Source organism: Podarcis raffonei, chromosome 2 (genome assembly GCF_027172205.1).
Source record: "Podarcis raffonei isolate rPodRaf1 chromosome 2, rPodRaf1.pri, whole genome shotgun sequence".
NCBI classification, from domain to species: domain Eukaryota; kingdom Metazoa; phylum Chordata; class Lepidosauria; order Squamata; family Lacertidae; genus Podarcis; species Podarcis raffonei.
Genome location: NC_070603.1, coordinates 121243681 through 121262046, shown reverse-complemented (window position 1 = coordinate 121262046; position 18366 = coordinate 121243681). Strand labels below are relative to the sequence as shown.

At 48.4% G+C, this 18366-nt stretch overlaps 1 protein-coding gene across 1 annotated transcript in view; it reads left to right on the top strand.

The window, feature by feature from the left end:
- The window catches only part of LOC128409445 (H-2 class I histocompatibility antigen, Q9 alpha chain-like), a 36622-nt gene extending 19568 nt beyond the window's left edge, over positions 1-17054 (top strand). Inside the window, exons 4-8 of the mRNA XM_053379954.1 lie at positions 5595-5882; positions 13243-13329; positions 14225-14251; positions 14898-14930; positions 15507-17054. Of these exons, the coding sequence (XP_053235929.1) occupies positions 5595-5882; positions 13243-13329; positions 14225-14251; positions 14898-14930; positions 15507-15529 (458 nt within the window). The 3' untranslated portion in view covers positions 15530-17054. The remainder of the gene's footprint in view (positions 1-5594; positions 5883-13242; positions 13330-14224; positions 14252-14897; positions 14931-15506) is intronic.
- The last annotated feature ends 1312 nt before the right edge of the window (positions 17055-18366 follow it).

The window sequence follows — 18366 nt, the reverse complement described above, 5'->3', positions numbered from 1 at the left end:
GCTTAAAACAGCCCCCCATGCCCCTTTGGATAGAATAAGGGATGGCAGAAGACAAATGGGGGGAGGGGACACAGAAACTGCAGGGAAGGGGCCAGGAAAGCAAAAGGCTTTTTAAATTAAGTACAAACATAAAATTGAAATGGACAGATTTGAGGCAGGATACTGAAAATCCTTTTGTGGAGTTTGGTAGTTATAGAGTTAACCTCCTTATGTTCTGCCCTGGGGGAGGAGCGTCTTAAGCGACGCTGCCCTGTACGTCACAGGTCTTTGTTCTGTGAGAATTGGTTTCACTTTTCTCCGAGAGCGAAAGGAGAAAGACACAATGGGTTTAAGCTCCGATGGAATGGAATGCTTTGCTTGTATGTAAACGCTTTTAGTTAGAAGAAGCTGTCTGGACTATATTCACTCCCTCTTATCTCACACGAAAGACTGCTGCGTATCTGCTATTTGTTTTTCTACCCGGGGTCGTGCTTCTCAGAGTGTGCGCAAGAGAAGCGTGGCTGGATGGTGAAAGCAATAAATATGCAAAGGTTATGGAAACGACATTTCAAAGTGTGAGAAGGGAGGAAAAGATGGCTGCCAGCTGTGATCTCCTGCCAGGAAGAGAAGGGCAGTTCTGAGGTCGCTGGTGAAGAGAGGGGAGCAGCATTCTTCGGAAACCTGGTTGGCGGAAGAGTGAGTAAGCTCTAGCCACGGAAGGGAGGGAAGAATGGCTCAACCCCAGGCACAGATTTTTGAATCCTTTAATGTTCCGTTTGAAAGATTAAATGGAAATAACTGGGAAGATTGGTCCCGGAGAATGTACTTTTGGCTGGGAGGGAAGCAGCTTTGGCTGGGAGGGAAGCAGTTATCCCAGGTCAGACAGAAAGACCACTAGTCCCTTTGAATTGGTTCATGCAGATTTGTGTGGGCCCATGCCTGTAGAGTCCTCGGGGGGTTCAGAGTACGTTCTTCTAGTTGATGATTTTTTGAGATCGGCTTGGGTTTTTTCTTTAAAAACCAAGGCAGAGGCTGCTGGGTTGATCAAAGATTGGATCACAGCAGTTGAAGTGACCTTCTCCACCAAGGTGAGGAGTTTTCAAAGTGACATGGGGGCAGAATTCACTGGGTCTGCGTTGCAGAATTTCTTCCGACAGAAGGGAATCAGCCACCGGCTGATGACACCTTACAGTCCACAGCAGAATGGGACTGCGGAGAGAAAAAATAGGACTTTGCAGGAATCAGTGTCTGCCATTCTTTTTGATGCAGGGCTACCCCAGCGTTTTTGGGCCGAAGCCTAGAAATTTTCTGTTTTTACACAGAACAGAGTGTACAATTCAAGTGTAGGAGACACACCCTGTTTCCTGCTGCACGGTAAGAAGCCCAAAGTGCATTTCTTATGTGTGTTTGGTTGTGAGGCCTGGGTCCCCATCCCAATGGCTCTACGCAGGAAGGGATCTTGATCCAAGAAAATGATCTTTGTGGGGTATGAACCTGGCTCAAAAGCTTGGCGGTTTGCATATCTGAGTGGGAACCAGTCCAGACTGGTGATTAGCAACAGTGCTGAGTTCTGTGAACAGGCTGGGTGGTCGCGTCTGCACGGCAATCCAGATGTGCTTTCACAGCAGTTCTTTGACTCAGATGGGGAGGAGGAAGAGGAACCTGCTGCTGAGGACCAAAGTCCCGAGCAACAGAGTCTGCCGCAGGGGCAGAGCCCACAACAGGGGCAGCTCAGGATCCCTCAGAGGGGGAGGCCCAAAACACCTCCTCAAACCACTGTCAAGTCTGAGCCAAAGAGTGAGCCTTCCTCACCTGCAGGACCGGCTGTCAGGTTCAAAAGGTGCAGCAGGTCAGAGGGGGAAGTTTCTGACACTGAGGATGGTCTTGCTGGCACTAGTGGGTCAGAGGGGGTGCCAGGGTTCATGCTGAGAAGGTCAGCGAGGTCAACCAAGGGCAAGCCTCCTGATAGGTTCGAGGCCACAAGTGTGTGGGTTGGTGTAGCCAGATGTGAACCTGAAACCTTTGAGGATGTTGCCTCAGGAGGAAGCCAGCAAATGGCATGAGGTGATGCAGAAGGAGATGAGATCAATGGAATCTCTAGGTGTGTTCTCACTCACAAAATTGCCGGCTGGTAAACAAGCTGTGAGTTGCAGATGAGTTTATCGCCTTAAATCCACAGAAGCTGGAGAACCACAGTATAAAGCGAGATAAGTTGCCAGGGGTTTCACACAGAGGAAAGGAATTCATTTCACGGAAGTGTATTTTCCTACCTCATGAAGTGAAACTTTGCGCATGCTCTTAGCTGTTGCAGCACAGAGAGGTTGGAAGGTAAACCACTTTGATGTGGATGTTGCCTACTTGAACTCAGATCTCCAGGAGGAGTTGTACATGCTTCCTCCACCAGGTTTTGAGATCAATGGGCAAGGCATTGTGTGGCGGTTGCACAAATCCATCTATGGGTTACGTCAATCTGCCAGAAACTGGAATATGTGCCTGAATGAAGCCTTAGAAGAGTTAGGTTTCAGGAGAAGCGTTGCTGACAGTTGCCTGTACCTGAAGGGGTCAGGTGAGACACAGGAAGCTCTTTTAATCTTTGTTGACGATCTTTTATTTCTTGCAAAGACAGATAAGCAGGTAGAAAAGTTTGCCAAGGAGCTTGGTAAAAGGTTCAAGCTCAAGCAGCTTGGAGCTGTTAGGACTTATCTCGGTGTGGATGTTTCTAGAACACAAGATGGAAGTTTCTTGCTCAGCCAGAGAGGTAAAATTGAGCAACTGCTTCAGAAGTTCAGGATGAGTGATTGCACAGGTGTCAGAAGTCCCATGGAGACTGGCTACGTGAAAGAAAGCCAGCAAGTAGAATGCGCTGTGTTCAAAAATGCTGAAATCTTTCAGTTAGCTATAGGAAGTTTGCTGTATTTGTCCCAGTGGAGCAGACCAGATATAGTGTTTGCTATTAATCTGCTCAGCAGAGAGGCTTCAAGTCCTAGTGTACAGGCCTGGAATGGCATCAACAGGATACTGCGGTATCTCCAGGATACCAAAGACTTTTGCCTTAAGTTGTCAGCTCAGGGTGAGGTCAAGCTGACCTGTTGGGTGGATGCGGACTGGGCTAATCCTCAAGATCGCAAGTCCGTGTCCGGCCTAGTGGTGAAGTTTGGGAACTCAGTAGTTGGGTGGAGGTCCAGGAAGCAAAGTCTCATAGCGCTTTCATCCACTGAAGCTGAGTTCAGTGCTCTTTCTGAAGTGTACAGAGAGTTGGAGTACTATGCTTGTTTGGTCCAGGAACTCTGTGGATCGAGTTATCTGCCCATCACGGTTTTCGAGGACAACCAACCGTGCCAGAAATTGGCCGAATCGGGGCAATTTAAGGCCAGGACTAAACATCTAGACATTCGCTTTCAGAATGTGTGCCAGAGTGTTCAGGAGGGATTAGTTGCGCTGAAGTACTGTCCCTCAGCTAAGAACCTCGCCAATGGTTTTACGAAACCACTACCCTTCCAGAGGCATGGGGAGTTCTGCGAAGGTCTGGGTTTGGGGTAAGCATTGGTGTTTGTTTCCCCCCAGTGCGGAACAAGAGGGGGTGTGGAGTTTGGAGGTTATAGAGTTAACCTCCTTATGTTCTGCCCTGGGGGAGGAGCGTCTAAGCGACGCTGCCCTGTATGCCACAGGTCTTTGTTCTGTGAGAATTGGTTTCACTTTTCTCCGAGAGTGAAAGGAGAAAGACATGATGGGTTTAAGCTCCGATGGAATGTAATGCTTTGCTTGTAAATAAACGCTTATAGTTAGAAGAAGCTGTCTGGACTATATTTACTCCCTCTTATCTCACACGAAAGACTGCTGCGTATCTGCTATTTGTTTTTCTACCCGGGGGCATTCTTCTCAGAGTGTGCGCAGGAGAAGCGTGGCTGGACGGAGAAAGCAATAAATATGCAGACCTTTCGCCTTTACACTTGGGTATGTACCTGTGGGGAAAGTCTTTAAAACTATATTAATTAACCTTTTTTAAAATAGGAAATGTGTGGGGAGCCCCCTCACTAAGTGTAGGTTAGCCACTCGTGGCCTAGAAGCAGATATCCTGCACATAGTGAGAGAGTATGGGAAGTCCCTCTTCTACCTTCTTATATTTTTTATTTGTGAGGAATTTTACTTTTTTCCATGGGGAACATTCAGAAGTGTCATCTTCCCCAACCCTGTGCCTTGAAATGGTACAGTCCACTCTTCTACCTTCAGGAATCTGGCTCAGGGGCCAATCAAATGATCAAGTGTTTTGACTGGCTTTCTTCCTGTCACTATTAGCTTTGCTAATATGAACATTAATTAAAAAGGCAATAATTCTAGCACCCTCCGTTTTTGAGGCCTGACACATACATATTAGCCACGCTTAGAGAGATCTGAGCAAATTCATCTGTGGGGCCTGGTGATAATTCACCCCAGAGACACTGGACATATTCGTTGAGGTTTAGGATTTCACCTCAAAGGCCACATTGAAGGGTTTTCAAGGGTGACAACGTGCAAAGGAGGCTGGGAATCATCCTCTTTGGGACAGAGGTTTGGCTGAGGACAGGTGTGGGGTCTTGTTTTGGGTTTCTGTGGGGAAAGGGCTTGACCTTCCTTCCTTCCTGCACCCCCCAGCAGAGTCACATCCCCTCCTAGACCGAGTTTCCAGTCCAGGCACTGCAAAGTGGGTGGGATCCTGGAACAGCCCCTTCAGACAACAGCTACCCAGGGAGCCAGTTTTTGAACAAGGGTTACATTCTGCAGATCGTGCCTAAAGCCAAAATCATGTATAGCCAAAACACATTGGATTCAAAGGCAATTGGGTTGCCAAACTCCTTCTTTCCCAGACGCCCGCCTCCTCTTTTTGGTTTTTACAATATTTTTTACCAAGTCTGTAAAGCTGTATGTGCACAAGTTAAATGTGCGCAAGTTGCTGGCTTACTGGGTCTCCTGGTCTGCCATTTCCACTCCAGGGGAGGCAGCTGTGGAGAAGGGAGATGGGCCCTTTCCAACCTCAAGGGACCCTTTCAGGGCAGGCAGGAGAACTAGAAAGGAGCTCTGTCTTTCCCAGGGCTGTTGGCTTTGTTCACTAACTATGGAGCTGAAAAGTCACAGAGAACAGCGAGTCCAGCATTTGTTCCCCCTCAAGAGAGGAACCAGGATCAGCCTGAGCTGCCCTCAGTTCATAACTTGCAACTTGGAAGGATCTCAATGAATCCCGCCATTGGGGACCTGGTGAAATTTGCCCCCTCAGCCTAGACGCAGCTCCCTGGGACAATCTTGGAACCACAAGTTGTCATGTTTGAGTAGTGTTAGAGCTTTGCAAGATGACAAATTAATTTAATTTGTACCCAGCTCTCCCTCCCAAAGGAGTCTGCTTTGGCAAACAGAGGATAAAACATCTAAAAACAGTTCCACCATAGACACTGACTGGGGAAGATGTCAAGGCAGTTTGAGGAAATCCCATTTATTCACAGTTATTTTAAATTTCTGGAGATGTGAGATTCTGACTAGGTTGCCCCTTGGGTCCCTGCTCCTCTGCTCTTAAAAAATACAGGATTCCTCCAGGCTCCCGCTGTGGATGTCTATCATTAACCACAATGTGGCCCTTTTTGCAGAGGCTCCAGTGGTGAAGGTGACCAGGAAGGCAGACTATGACGGCCTGGAGACCCTCGTTTGCCAAGTCCACGGCTTCTACCCCAAGGAGATTGAGGCCAACTGGGTGAAGGACGGGGAGGTCTGGCAGGAGGACACCCTCCGAGGATTGGTCGCCCCCAACTCAGACGGGACCTACTATCTCTTGCTCAGTGTCAAGATCGACCCCGAGGAGAGGGAGCGCTTCCGGTGCCGCGTGGAGCATGACAGCCTGGAGAAGCCTCTGGATGTGGCCTGGGAGAAGGAGCCTGGTGAGAGACAGACAGCAGGGAGGGGAAGGGGTGGGCTCTAGGAGGGGGATTTCCACCCAACTGCTCCCTTCAGCAGCAGCAGCACAGCTCAGATGGGGAACTCCAGTTGGGTCCTGTCTGTCTCTGGAGGGAAGCAACTGGCAGATTTCGACAGAGATGTAGCCTTTTCCGGCAAGTGTCTCATAGGCCTTAAACTCAAATTGGATATCGTAGGTAAAAACTGGCTGTCACATTTTTGCCTTGGTTGTAGGAGACCCCCCCTTGTTTCATGACACATCAGTGTCTAGTTTACACAAGCACAAAACATACACCCCCTCTCACCCACGTCCGACCCTGGGGATTCCCCTTTAGAGAGACATCCCTGAAAAACTTTCCGTAAATAAGGAAGCGCTTGAATTGACAGCTCGCTTTAATGAAACTCCTTTTCGCCATATCTTTTTCCTGGGTAGACCTGTTCCCTGAACTCTAGCTCAATCGGCTGTCGCTTTAGCCAATCAATGTTACCAAACAGCGCCCCTTGTGGCGGCTACGCAGGTACTGCAAGCGACTGCGCCTACCTCTCTATACTTTGACAGCTGTTAATACAATGTTTCCGGATTCAATTGACCGTGAGTAAACCAATCAAAATGTATCAAGGTGCTTCCGATAAGTTTAAGTAATTTTGAACTTCTGAAGGGTTTGTGTTATAAATTCATAGTAAATCAACTGTACAATGGATTTGCACCAGACCACTTTTATTTTGCTTCATGAAAGAAGGACTATCAAAGGGGGGGGGGGTTGATACAGGACAGCCATAATCCCTGAACCGTGCCAAAGGACACGGAACAAAGGACAGTGATCGGATCTTCCCTCTGGGGGCAGGAAACTGCTAACCCCCTTTTGTCTCCTGGAAATGACTCATAGGGAGGGAGGAAAGGAGGACCAGCCAGGTGACAAGATACTCAAGTTACCTCCTCAACTCCTCCCTCAACCCCTCCTTTTTGTGATGTGTCAATGATGTAGTTGTGATGTAGTTTGCGGGTATAGTTTGGGGGATTAGTAACTAATAAAAGTTGGGGGTCTTCTTTTGTTCGGGACTTCCATTTTGCTTCATCTTGTTGCGGGTGGGAGTCCTGTTGTGACAGTATTCAATAAAGGCCAAGCCTACAGGCTTTAGCAGGACCCACTGCTAAAAGAAGCAATAGAGGGACTCATCCCAATGATTGAAGAGTTCTTAAAGGTGGGAGTTCTAGTTCCTTGCGCCTCTCTGTATAACACCCCCCTACTCCCTGTCCGTAAGCCCCACACAAACCCCGTTAAATGGCGCTTAGTACAGAACCTGAGACTTGTGGACTCTTTTGTTATTCCCCGACACGCCGTAGTGGCTAACCTGCACCACCTCCTGAGTACCATTCCAGAGGGAACTGTAGTTTATTCGGTCATTGACTTGTGCTCCGCCTTCTTCAGTATCCCCGTGGATGCAGAAAGTCAATTCCTTTTTGCCTTTACTTGGCAAACCGGCCAGTTAACATGGGCACGACTGCCTCAGGGATACGTAGAATACCCAGTGACTTTTTCAGCCATATTACACCAGGACCTATTGGATGTCACTCTTCCAGGAGGCTACGCCCTCCTTTTATATGTTGATGATATCTTACTATGTGGGCGGGACTGTTTGTTTAGTCCAGGGGTCTGCAACCCGCGGCTCCGGAGCCGCATGTGGCTCTTTTACACCTTTGCCGTGGCTCCGGGGCGGATACTAGCGAGGGGAGGAGGCGCATTGTGCGCCCCGACACTCCCCACTGTGGCGGGCGCTGTACTGGCTGTGACGTCGCATGGGGGCGGTGCGTGCGTTAGTCACGCACCGTCCCGACGTCACCTTCCCGGTTTTGCGGCTCCCAGGTGTTTTTTCTTCGGAAATGGGTCCAATTGGCTCTTTTTGTCTTAAAGGTTGCAGACCCCTGGTTTAGTAGTTTAGTCGTGTCCGACTCTTCGTGACCCCATGGACCAGAGCACGCCAGGCACTCCTGTCTTCCACTGCCTCCCGCAGTTTGGTCAGACTAATGTTTGTAGCTTCGAGGACACTGTCCAACCATCTCGTCCTCTGTCGTCCCCTTCTCCTTGTGCCCTCAATCTTTCCCAACATCAGGGTCTTTTCCAGGGAGTCTTCTATTCTCATGAGGTGGCCAAAGTATTGGAGCCTCAGCTTCAGGATCTGTCCTTCCAGGGAGCACTCAGGGCTGATTTCCTTCAGAATGGATACTTTTGATCTTCTTGCAGTCCGTGGGACTCTCAAGAGTCTCCTCCAGTACCAAAATTCAAAAGCATCAATTCTTCGGCGATCAGCCTTCTTTATGGTCCAGCTCTCACTTCCATACATCACTACTGGGAAAACCATGGCTTTAGCTATACGGTTGGCAAGGTGATGTCTCTGCTTTTTAAGACACTGTCTAGGTTTGCCATCGCCTTTCTCCCAAGGAGCAGGCATCTTTTAATTTCGTGACTGCTGTCACCATCTGCAGTGATCATGGAGCCCAAGAAAGTAAAATCTCTCACTGCCTCCATTTCTTCCCCTTCTATTTGCCAGGAGGTGATGGGACCAGTGGCCATGATCTTCGTTTTTTTGATGTTGAGCTTCAGACCATATTTTGCGCTCTCCTCTTTCACCCTCATTAAAAGGTTCTTTAATTCCTCCTCACTTTCTGCCATCAAGGTTGTGTCATCTGCATATCTGAGGTTGTTGATATTTCTTCCGGCAATCTTAATTCCGGCTTGGGATTCATTCAGCCCAGCCTTTCACATGATGAATTCTGCATATAAGTTAAATAAGCAGGGAGACAATATACAGCCTTGTCGTACTCCTTTCCCAATTTTGAACCAATCAGTTGTTCCATATCCAGTTCTAACTGTAGCTTCTTGTCCCACATAGAGATTTCTCAGGAGACAGATGAGGTGATCAGGCACTCCCATTTCTTTAAGAACTTGCCATAGTTTGCTGTGGTCGACACAGTCAAAGGCTTTTGCATAGTCAATGAAGCAGAAGTAGATGTCTTTCTGGAACTCTCTAGCTTTCTCCATAATCCAGCGTATGTTTACAATTTGGTCTCTGGTTCCTCTGCCTCTTCTAAATCCAGCTTGCACTTCTGGGAGCTCTCGGTCCACATACTGCTTAAGCCTGCCTTGTAGAATTTTATGCATAACCTTGCTAGCGTGTGAAATGAGTGCAATTGTGCTGTAGTTGGAGCATTCTTTGGCACTGCCCTTCTTTGGGATTGGGATGTAGACTGATCTCTGGCCACTGCTGAGTTTTCCAAATTTGCTGGCATATTGAGTGTAGCACCTTAACAGCATCATCTTTTAAAATTTTAAATAGTTCAGCTGGAATATCATCACTTCCACTGGCCTTGTTATTAGCAGTGCTTTCTAAGGCCCATTTGACTTCACTCTCCAGGATGTCTGGCTCAAGGTCAGCAACCACACTACCTGGGGTATACGAGGCATCCATTTCTTCCTGGTATAGTTCCTCTGTGTATTCTTGCCACCTCTTCTTGATGCCTTCTGCTTCTGTTAGGCCCTTTCCACTTTTGTCTTTTATTATGGTAATCTTTGTACAAAATGTTCCTTTCATATCTCCAATTTTCTTGAACAGATCTCTGGTTTTTCCCATTCTATTGTTTTCCTCTATTTCTTTGCATTGCTCTTTTAAGAAGGCCTTCTTTTCTGTCCTTGCTATTCTTTGGAAATCTACATTCAATTTCCTGTATCTTTCACTATCTCCCTCGCATTTTGCTTGCCTTCTCTCTCCCGCTATTTGTAAGGCCTTGTTGGACAGCCACTTTGCTTTCTTGCATTTCCTTTTTATTGGGATGGTTTTCATTGTTGCCTCCTGTATAATGTTATGAGCCTCCATCCATAGTTCTTCAGACACTCTGTCCACCAAATCTAAATCCTTATAAATCCTAAATTTATAAGGGATTTGACTTAGAAGCTCTCCTCACGATATTAGCGTATAAGCTACATAAGGTGTCCCCAAAGAAAGTACAATATTTCCAGAAAGAAGTGAAATACAAGTACAATGGACTGCAGAGGCACTTGAAGACTTTGAATCCATCAAGCGAGAGTTGAGATCCTCACCCACCCTCGGACTCCCTGATTATCGGCTGCCCTTCTCTCTGTTTGTACACAAAAATTAAGGGGTAGCTTCCGGTGTCCTCATGCAGCCTTTCCAAGGAAGGAATAGACCGGCTGCCTACTATAGTCTCCAGCTAGATACCACTGCAATGGGAAACGGGGGGTGCCTCAGAGCAGTTGCAGCGGCAGCATTACTTTTGGAAAAAGCACAAGAGACTGTGTTAGGGCACGACCTGACTATAAATGTCCCTCATGCTGTGGCCACCCTCCTTAACCTACAGGGGTGCCAACGTTTTACCATACAAAGGTTAAATAGGTACGAGGCTATCATCCTCAGCCCTTCAGATGTAACAATCAAAAGAGTGAATTCCCTTAACCCCGCAACTCTCCTACGGCACACCACATCATGATTGTTCCCAAGTGGTTCGCCATGCTGAGAAACCATGGGAAGACCTAGATTACCTCCCCTTGGAGGACCTAGACCTCATTATATATACAGATGGGAGCTCAAAGATAGTGGGAGGAGAGTGTAAGAGTGCTTATGCAGTTGTGACTGCCACTGACATCCTAGAAGCACGCCCCATCCATGCCAAATACAGGCAGCCGAACTAATTGCACTCATCCGAGCCTGCAAACTGGGGGTGGGACAAAGAATTACAATCTACACAGATTCAAGATACTCTTTTGGACTGGTTCATGCTACAGGGCAGATTTGGCTCCAAAGGGGTTTCCTGATAGCCGCAGGCACCCAGATTGCCCATGCGCCCTTAGTCGAACGTCTGATGAACTCTACACACCTCCCTGAAGCCATAGCTGTGGTGCACTGCAAAGCCCACACCAAAGGAAAGGACCCGATCTCGGTCAGAAACCGCTGTGCCGATCGTATAGCGCAGGAAGCAGCCCTATTACCAGATAACGAATTCCAGAGCTCAGATTCCTTCGGATATTGATTTTGAACAAATGTATAAGACAGCAACCACAGAGGAGCTGGATGGATGGAAAGAACAAGGGGCTTCTTTAAAAGATGGCATCTGGTACCTCCCTGATAAGAGACTCCTAATGCCTAGACTTTGGGTGTCCAAACACCTGAGAATCTTACACCAGTGTACCCACTGAGAAAGAGACGAGCTCGTGGATACCGTTCAACGCTGCTGGTATGCACCGGGACTAGCTCTTGCTGCAAAGGCAGCAGTAAAAAACTGTCACACTTGCCAGACTTTCAACCCGAAACACACTGCTAGATGCCCCCCCCCAGGAGCCAGACCGTGGGCTTTCGTTCCCTTCGAAAGTTTACAAGTAGATTTTATAGACTTGCCCCCCTGTCAGGGCTACAAACATGCTCTTGTCATCATCAATCAGCTGTCTGGGTAGGTGGAATGCTTCCCAACACGCCGGGCCACAGCGCAAGTAGTAGCTAAAGCCTTATTACACGAGATTATACCATGTTTCAGAGTCCCAAGACATATATACAGTGACAGAGGATCCCATTTTACATTAGACATAGTTCAACAAATAGCAAACGCATTAGGAATTAAGTGGAAATTGCACACCCCTTACCACCCCCATCCTTTGGACAAGTTGAAAGGATGAACCAGCAACTCAAGTCCCAACTGGGAAAACTCCGCAAAACCTCCAGATTAAAATGGGTCAGTGCCCTCCTCTTGGTACTACATAACCTCAGAGGGTGCCCACGAGGCAGCCTGAGCCTATCCCCATACGAGTTACTCTTTGGGAGACCCTCCCCTGTATACAGCACCCAATTTCCCCCATCCGAACTAGAAGTGGGTGAATCTGAACTAACCCAGTATGTAATCCAGCTCCAGAAGCAATTGACTGTTCTCCACAGGTATGCAGCTGGGAGTCAAAATATACCCCTGGACGAAAATATCCATTCCTTCCAACCAGGTGACTGGGTACTGACGAAGATCTACCACAAGGTGCCGTTGCAACCCACCTGGGAAGGACCCTATCAGGTATTACTGACTGTGAGATTTTGACCAGCTTCGGCCCATCTGAAGCTGAAACTGATACAGGCTCGTCTTATCTTGAGCCCAAGCAGAGCGTCGTCACACACAGCGGAAGGATAAGCAGTATGTGCTACATTCTTAATTTTATTTACACTCTATGCTGAGAGAATACAAACATGCATCTTGCCTCTGCGAGAGCAGAGAAGCAACCCCTTCTCGGAAACAAAGAACACCGAGAGAACAGTGAAAAACAGGAAACCAGTGTACGTCACATCCAGTCTCCCATTCCCGTGGGAACCCAACAGTAACGCTGACTGTGGAATGCAAAACAATGTCTTGTGACTGCAGTTGCTGCTCAGTGAGGGAAATAGAAACCAACACTTCTCTTAAAGTAGCAGAGAAATCCGCTTGGCTCCACCACACCTGCTGCAAAGCGGTTCTTCCACCCGACGATGTCGCAGACGGAGACAACACCCCCGTGACCCACACCACTCCACCGCAACCGGCAGATGATGACACCGACTCCGAGGAGCCCCAACAGACCAGACCAGCTCGGGGCACGAATCAGGCCCAACGGACCGAACCAGCTCAGGGCACGAATTGGGCCCAACATACCGGACCTGCCCCACCACCGGCTACGACCCGCTGGACCTCCGAGATCATACCCTACAACAGACAACCGAGAGAGACCCCCGGTCCACCTCCGACTTCGAAAGGCACCGCTTTGACAGGCCCATTCGCTTTGACAGCTCGCTGGTTTCACAGCGCTCTGCTTTAACAGGTCGTTCGCTTTGACAGCTCACTAGTTTGACAGCACACCCCTTTGTCAGCTCGTTCGCTTTGACAGCTCTTTCGCTTTGACAGCTCGCTGGTTTGACAGCTCGTTCGCTTTGACAGCTCGCTGGTTTGACAGCCCTCTCCTTTGACACCTCCTCTTCACATCTCACAGCTGTGTATGGGACATTGGCCTCACCTCCACATGGGATGGCAAAGCCTATCTCGAAGGCTGGCACCATTCCACCACACCACCCACAGAATGGGGCACTTCAAAATTGATTGTTTTGAAGACCTTTAATGCTGGACTCTGGTGGGGGGTGAAACTCCCTTGTATCGGGGCCACTACAGAGAGGACCTTGGCCTGTCAGGAGAGAGAGAGGGCCTGCTTTGCACACATAAAATCTTCCTGGGCTCATAGCTCAGCACCTCCACTCCAATCTCCTGCTTGAGGCCTTGGGGAGCTGCTGCCACCCGTCTGAATAAAAATGTCTCTTGTCCCCTTTTAGTCAACCTGGGGCTCATTGTGGGAGCCATTCTGGGTGTCGTGGCTGCTATCCTGCTGGTCTCTGGGATCATCATCTTCTTTATCCGCAGTAAGTAAACCCTGGATGCGTTTTCTGCCTCTCCTGTGTCCTTCTGTCTTGGCCTCCGACTGGGAATGTGTTGGTGGAGCTTCCTGGCAACTGCCCCTTGTATCCCTACAGAGACCCCTCCCCATAAAACACCCTTTGAACATGAATCAAAAGTCCTGTTGGTCATTGCTTTGCGCTCACTCTGTTTTCAAGAAATTCACTTCCCACCTGATGTTTTAATCAGTCCTAAGCCTTCAATCCTGTGAACACTTAGCAGGGAGCCTTCCTTACACATCTTTAGGCCCCAGGCAAAAATGTTTCTCTCGAACCAGGCCTTGAGCTTTTTAAATGTGAGTTACTGGTTTGTTTTTGATTTATTATGTATTTTGTGCTCTCATTTTGTGTTTTTATGTTGTGAACTGCCCTGCTATCTTCATTATATGAATAAATAAATATTGATCTGGGAGGATGCTGTATTGAACTGAATAGACTTTCTTCTGAGTAGACTTGCCTAGAATTGCACTGTTCATTATCTCTTCCTCCCCTCCCCCTCCCCCCCCCCGGGGCAAATTTGAGGATTAGGGGTCTGCTGGGAGTGATATAATAATCTGAAAAGGAATAAGTGAAGGGACTGGTTAATGTTTCCTTCCACCCTCTTGGAATTTGTCCACTGCCTGGTTCCCATGTTGATTTTTTTTTAATTTAATTTCCTCTCCTCACTTTTTTCTACTTCTTTGTAACGCGAGTTCCTTGAAAAGCTGACCTTCTGGGCTCCGCTTCCTTGGAGGTGTTTGGAAGAGACAAGAGAAGCATCTGCTGGGAAGGTTTCAGTATCTGAGAGCCAAATGGTTGAAATAGGTTTGGGTGGCCTCTGGAGTTCCCTTCCAGCTCTGACCTTCTGCTTTTGTCTTCACAGGGAAACCAGCCTACGAAGAAACCCCAAGTGAGTGACTCCTCCCCTCTCTCTGTCTGACATATTTCTCCCCCAATATGGAGCAGAAAAACGTTATAAACAGACAAAACTAAACCTGGTGGTGGCCTAGTCCTGAAGCCCAAGGCCCTGATGGAAAGCTTCAGCCTGTCTGCTCAGCCTGTCTGTGGACAGCAAGGGGTCCCTCAGGCCCAGGAAAAGGCTGCAGAGAGACTGTCGGCTGAGGGAGGGGCTCCAAGAAGGAGCAGGAGGAAGAGCCAAGGGTGAGGGGAGAGAGGGATCTCTGGTGGTTTAATCTACTATAACCGGAAGCTAAAGATTTGGTTGGTTGGCTCGTCTGTGGATGTCAGGAACCCACCACTGCTCTCCTCCCAGCTTCTGCTTTTCTGCCCCCTTCCTGCACCCACCCCCGCTCTAGTCCCCCGCTGCCTCCATGCCAGGCTGTGCCCATCACTCTTTGCCCCCCAGCACCTGCTTCTCCCTCCAGTGCTGTCCTTGAGCCCCCTTGCCTCTGGGCTGCCTGTCCCTGAACTCTTCTTAGGCCCCCCCCCAGATTGAGCCTGATTTGGGATGGGGTTGGAAGGAGGGAGGAGAAGGGCTGGGGGGATGGGATCTCCCTCCCCGGGATCCTGACTCCTGTGTTTCCTCCCTTTTGCAGCAAGTGACCAGGGGCCCGACAGCTCCGCCAGGGGTAAGTGGGGGTGCAGGTGGGGGCAAAGTGGGGCTCTTGCACAAGGCTCTGTGCAGAACATCCTCAAATGGGGAAAAGCTTCATATAATCTGCAGTGTCCATTGAGCTGAAAATAGCTCTTGTGACTCATTCTTGGCAGCTTGGCAGGGGGTTGGACTCGATGGCCCTTGTGGTCTATTCCCAACTCTATGATTCTATGATTCTATAATTCTGTCTCTTCATCTGAGCTCCTCTACCTGACAAATGGGTTCTACGCAGGATCTGAATGAGAGATCTTGGAAGGGGTTCTGGAAGGGATTTTTCCTTCCAGTGGACTGCTTTCTGTCCTTCTGGTATTCCCCCAAAGTGTGCAGCTTGGCTCACTTGTTCGAGCTGCCCTCTGCAGGCATTTGCTCTGCAGGCCCATTTTGGTGGTGCTCCTGGCATATCTTAGGTCTGATCTGACATGATGAGGGATGGTGCCTTTCCTTGTGAGGCTGGACTACATGTCCTTTGGGTTCCCACTAGCTCTGTAATGATGATGCCTCCGCACCATGATGTTGGCTTTTGAAACACTCCTGTTCTTTATTTCTGCAGTTTCATACCAGCCTGGTGTGTGAGATGAGACCAGAAGGAGCCTGCCCAAGTTTGGCTGTGAATTGCAGAGGCTCAGAGCTCCTGCTGCCCTTTAATGCTGTTCCTTAATCCTGGCTCTCACCCATTCATTCTGACTCCAGGTGTAACTTGAATTTGAGGGTAATCATGCTTCTCTGATGGATTATGGCCAATTTTGCTTTGCAGAAATGTGCTTGTATTAATGAGAAATCTCCCAGATATATGCAACTAAAAGCTTTTAAAATTAATGAGGAGACTAATGTCTCACAACAAATGAAACTGATCTGTACAAAACACAACTTGAAATAAGAGACATTACACATATTTTTGTAAACTAAGAAATCTTTAATAGAAATACATTTTAAAAATTATAATATAAAAAGGGGATGAGGAGATTGACAACCACTTGCAGTGATTTTGATGGTATCTCTTGGTTCTTTGTTGCTGTGGTTCCCTCCACAAGCCCTTCCCCAATCTTATGTCACTCACTTTCCATCCAAATTGAAGGAAAGGCAACATCTTTACGTGTGTTATGCGTGAAATAGGCTAAATTGTTACTGCCTACCTGCCTCTTGGGCTGCCCAGCCTATGGCTAAGTGGATGTCATGTCATGGAATGTATAAAAGCAGCCTAACTGCTCTGGCTGAGTGTTTTCCACCCACCTTCTGTGTGAAGGAACTGAGTGGCTGAAGACTAGAGAGGCTGTCAGAATTGGATCCCATTCTAATCTGGAACCTTGCAAGTCTCCCTCAGAAGATGAAGGACATTGGCCATTGATCCCGTAGAAGCCAAGGAGGGCATCATCTCCAGTTACAACATCTGGATATGGACGGGTTTTGTCTGTTGACCAAGAGCCGTGCTCCAGTTCCTCTGCAGATGGGAGGGATGTCCCTCACCCGCCCTCCTGGGTCACCTCCTGCATCCCCAGAACCTCACTGTCCTGTCTGACTAGATCCAGATTGGTCCAGAAGTGACCTCTGAGGCCTCTTCTCAAACATCCTCAGGCTGGGCAGAGAATGAGGAGCTCCAGCGGGCATTCAGACCCTCCCTGTAGCAATGGCAGCTGCTGAGGCAGTTTCCTCCAGACCCTCTTTCTGTCCCGATACCTTCAAGGCTCCAGTTCTCCAGCCTGGTTCATGGAGCTCCACGTCCAGGACAACCAGCTGCTGAGCTCTGGGGCTCCACCCTGGGCCTCCCATGATGCCCTGGGGCAGTGAGTTGAGAAACAGGCTGGAGAGGGAGGAAGAAGCAGCTGAAGGGGGAAATGGAGAAGCAGGGAACTGAGAGGAGGTAGAGAGGCTGAGGGGATGGGGTGTAGCTACTCTCCTACAGAGATGAGAGGGACTGATCCTGCTGACAGCCAAGGAGCAAGCCAGGAAGGAGACCTCCAGAGGCCCCAGGACTCTTCTCGCCTAACCCAATGGATTTGCTGCACCTTGCTTTGAAGACACTGGATGTAATTTTTTTTTTTTTTACTTTTGTAATATATGTTTGACTTAAATAAATAAGGGTGCAGCCCCTTTGTCTTTAGTGGTTCTTGCCTTCTTATCACAGGAGTTCCAGAGATTTTGAAGTTCCTGAGAATATTTACAGACACAGACAGGTATCTTTTCTCCCTCTGCCCTGATTAGAAATCTTCCCTCACCCCTTCTTCCCTGGTGGGGAGTGGGAGGCCATTTTGGGGCCAGCCTCAGGTGTCAAAATGTATTGGGCTGGCCTTGGTGGGTGAGTTATACTACGTACAATGGGACTTCACAGAAAACACAACTTAAGGTGACATTGGAGCACTACACAATCATTTGCACATGTTGTTGTTGTTTAGTCGTTTAGTCGTGTCCGATTCTTCATGACCCCATGGACCAGAGCACGCCAGGCACTCTTGTCTTCCACTGCCTCCCGCAATTTGGTCAGACTCATGTTTGTAGCTTCGAGAATACTGTCCAACCATCTGTCGTCCCCTTCTCCTTGTGCCCTCCATCTTTCCCAACATCAGGGTCTTTTCCAGGGAGTCTTCTCTTCTCATGAGGTGGCCAAAGTATTGGAGCCTCAGCTTCACGATCTTTCCTTCCAGTGAGCACTCAGGGCTAATTTCCTTAAGAATGGATGTGTTTGATCTTCTTGCAATTCATGGGACTCTCAAGAGTCTCCTCCAGCACCAGAATTCAAAAGCATCAATTCTTCGGCGATAGCTTTCTTTATGGTCCAGCTCTCACTTCCATACATCACTACCGGGGAAAACCATGGCTTTAACTATACGGGCCTTTGTTGGCAAGGTTTTGCACATGTACACATGCAGATAATAGTACATCTAGGCAACACATGGAGAACTGAACTGATGGTTGCAAAGCATCCCAAATTATTATTTCTGTATCATTATAATTTTATTGTATAATCTTAGAAGGATGTAGACTGTGTTGTATGTTAAAGTTTGGACAGCTCCACCAGCTCCTTCATTGCTAAATGGGAGAATGGGTAGGGGTGCATGCCTACCTTGAAAACAAGCCTCTGTGGGGTGGGGATGAATTAAAAAAAGAGAATTATTTACTTGAAGGAGCGTCTCCACCCCCATCGCTCATCACTGAGGTCCAGCTCCGAGGGCCTTCTGGTGGTTCCCTCATTGTGAGAAGTGAGGTTACAGGGAACCAGGCACAGGGCCTTTTCGGTAGTGGCGCCTGCCCTGTGGAATGCCCTCCCATCGGATGTCAAGGAAATAAACAACTATTTGACTTTTAGAAGACATCTGAAGGCAGCCCTGTTTAGTGAAGTTTTTAATGTTTGATGCTGTATTGTGTATTAATGTTTGGTTGGGAGCCACCCAGAGTGGTTGGGGAAACCCAGCCAT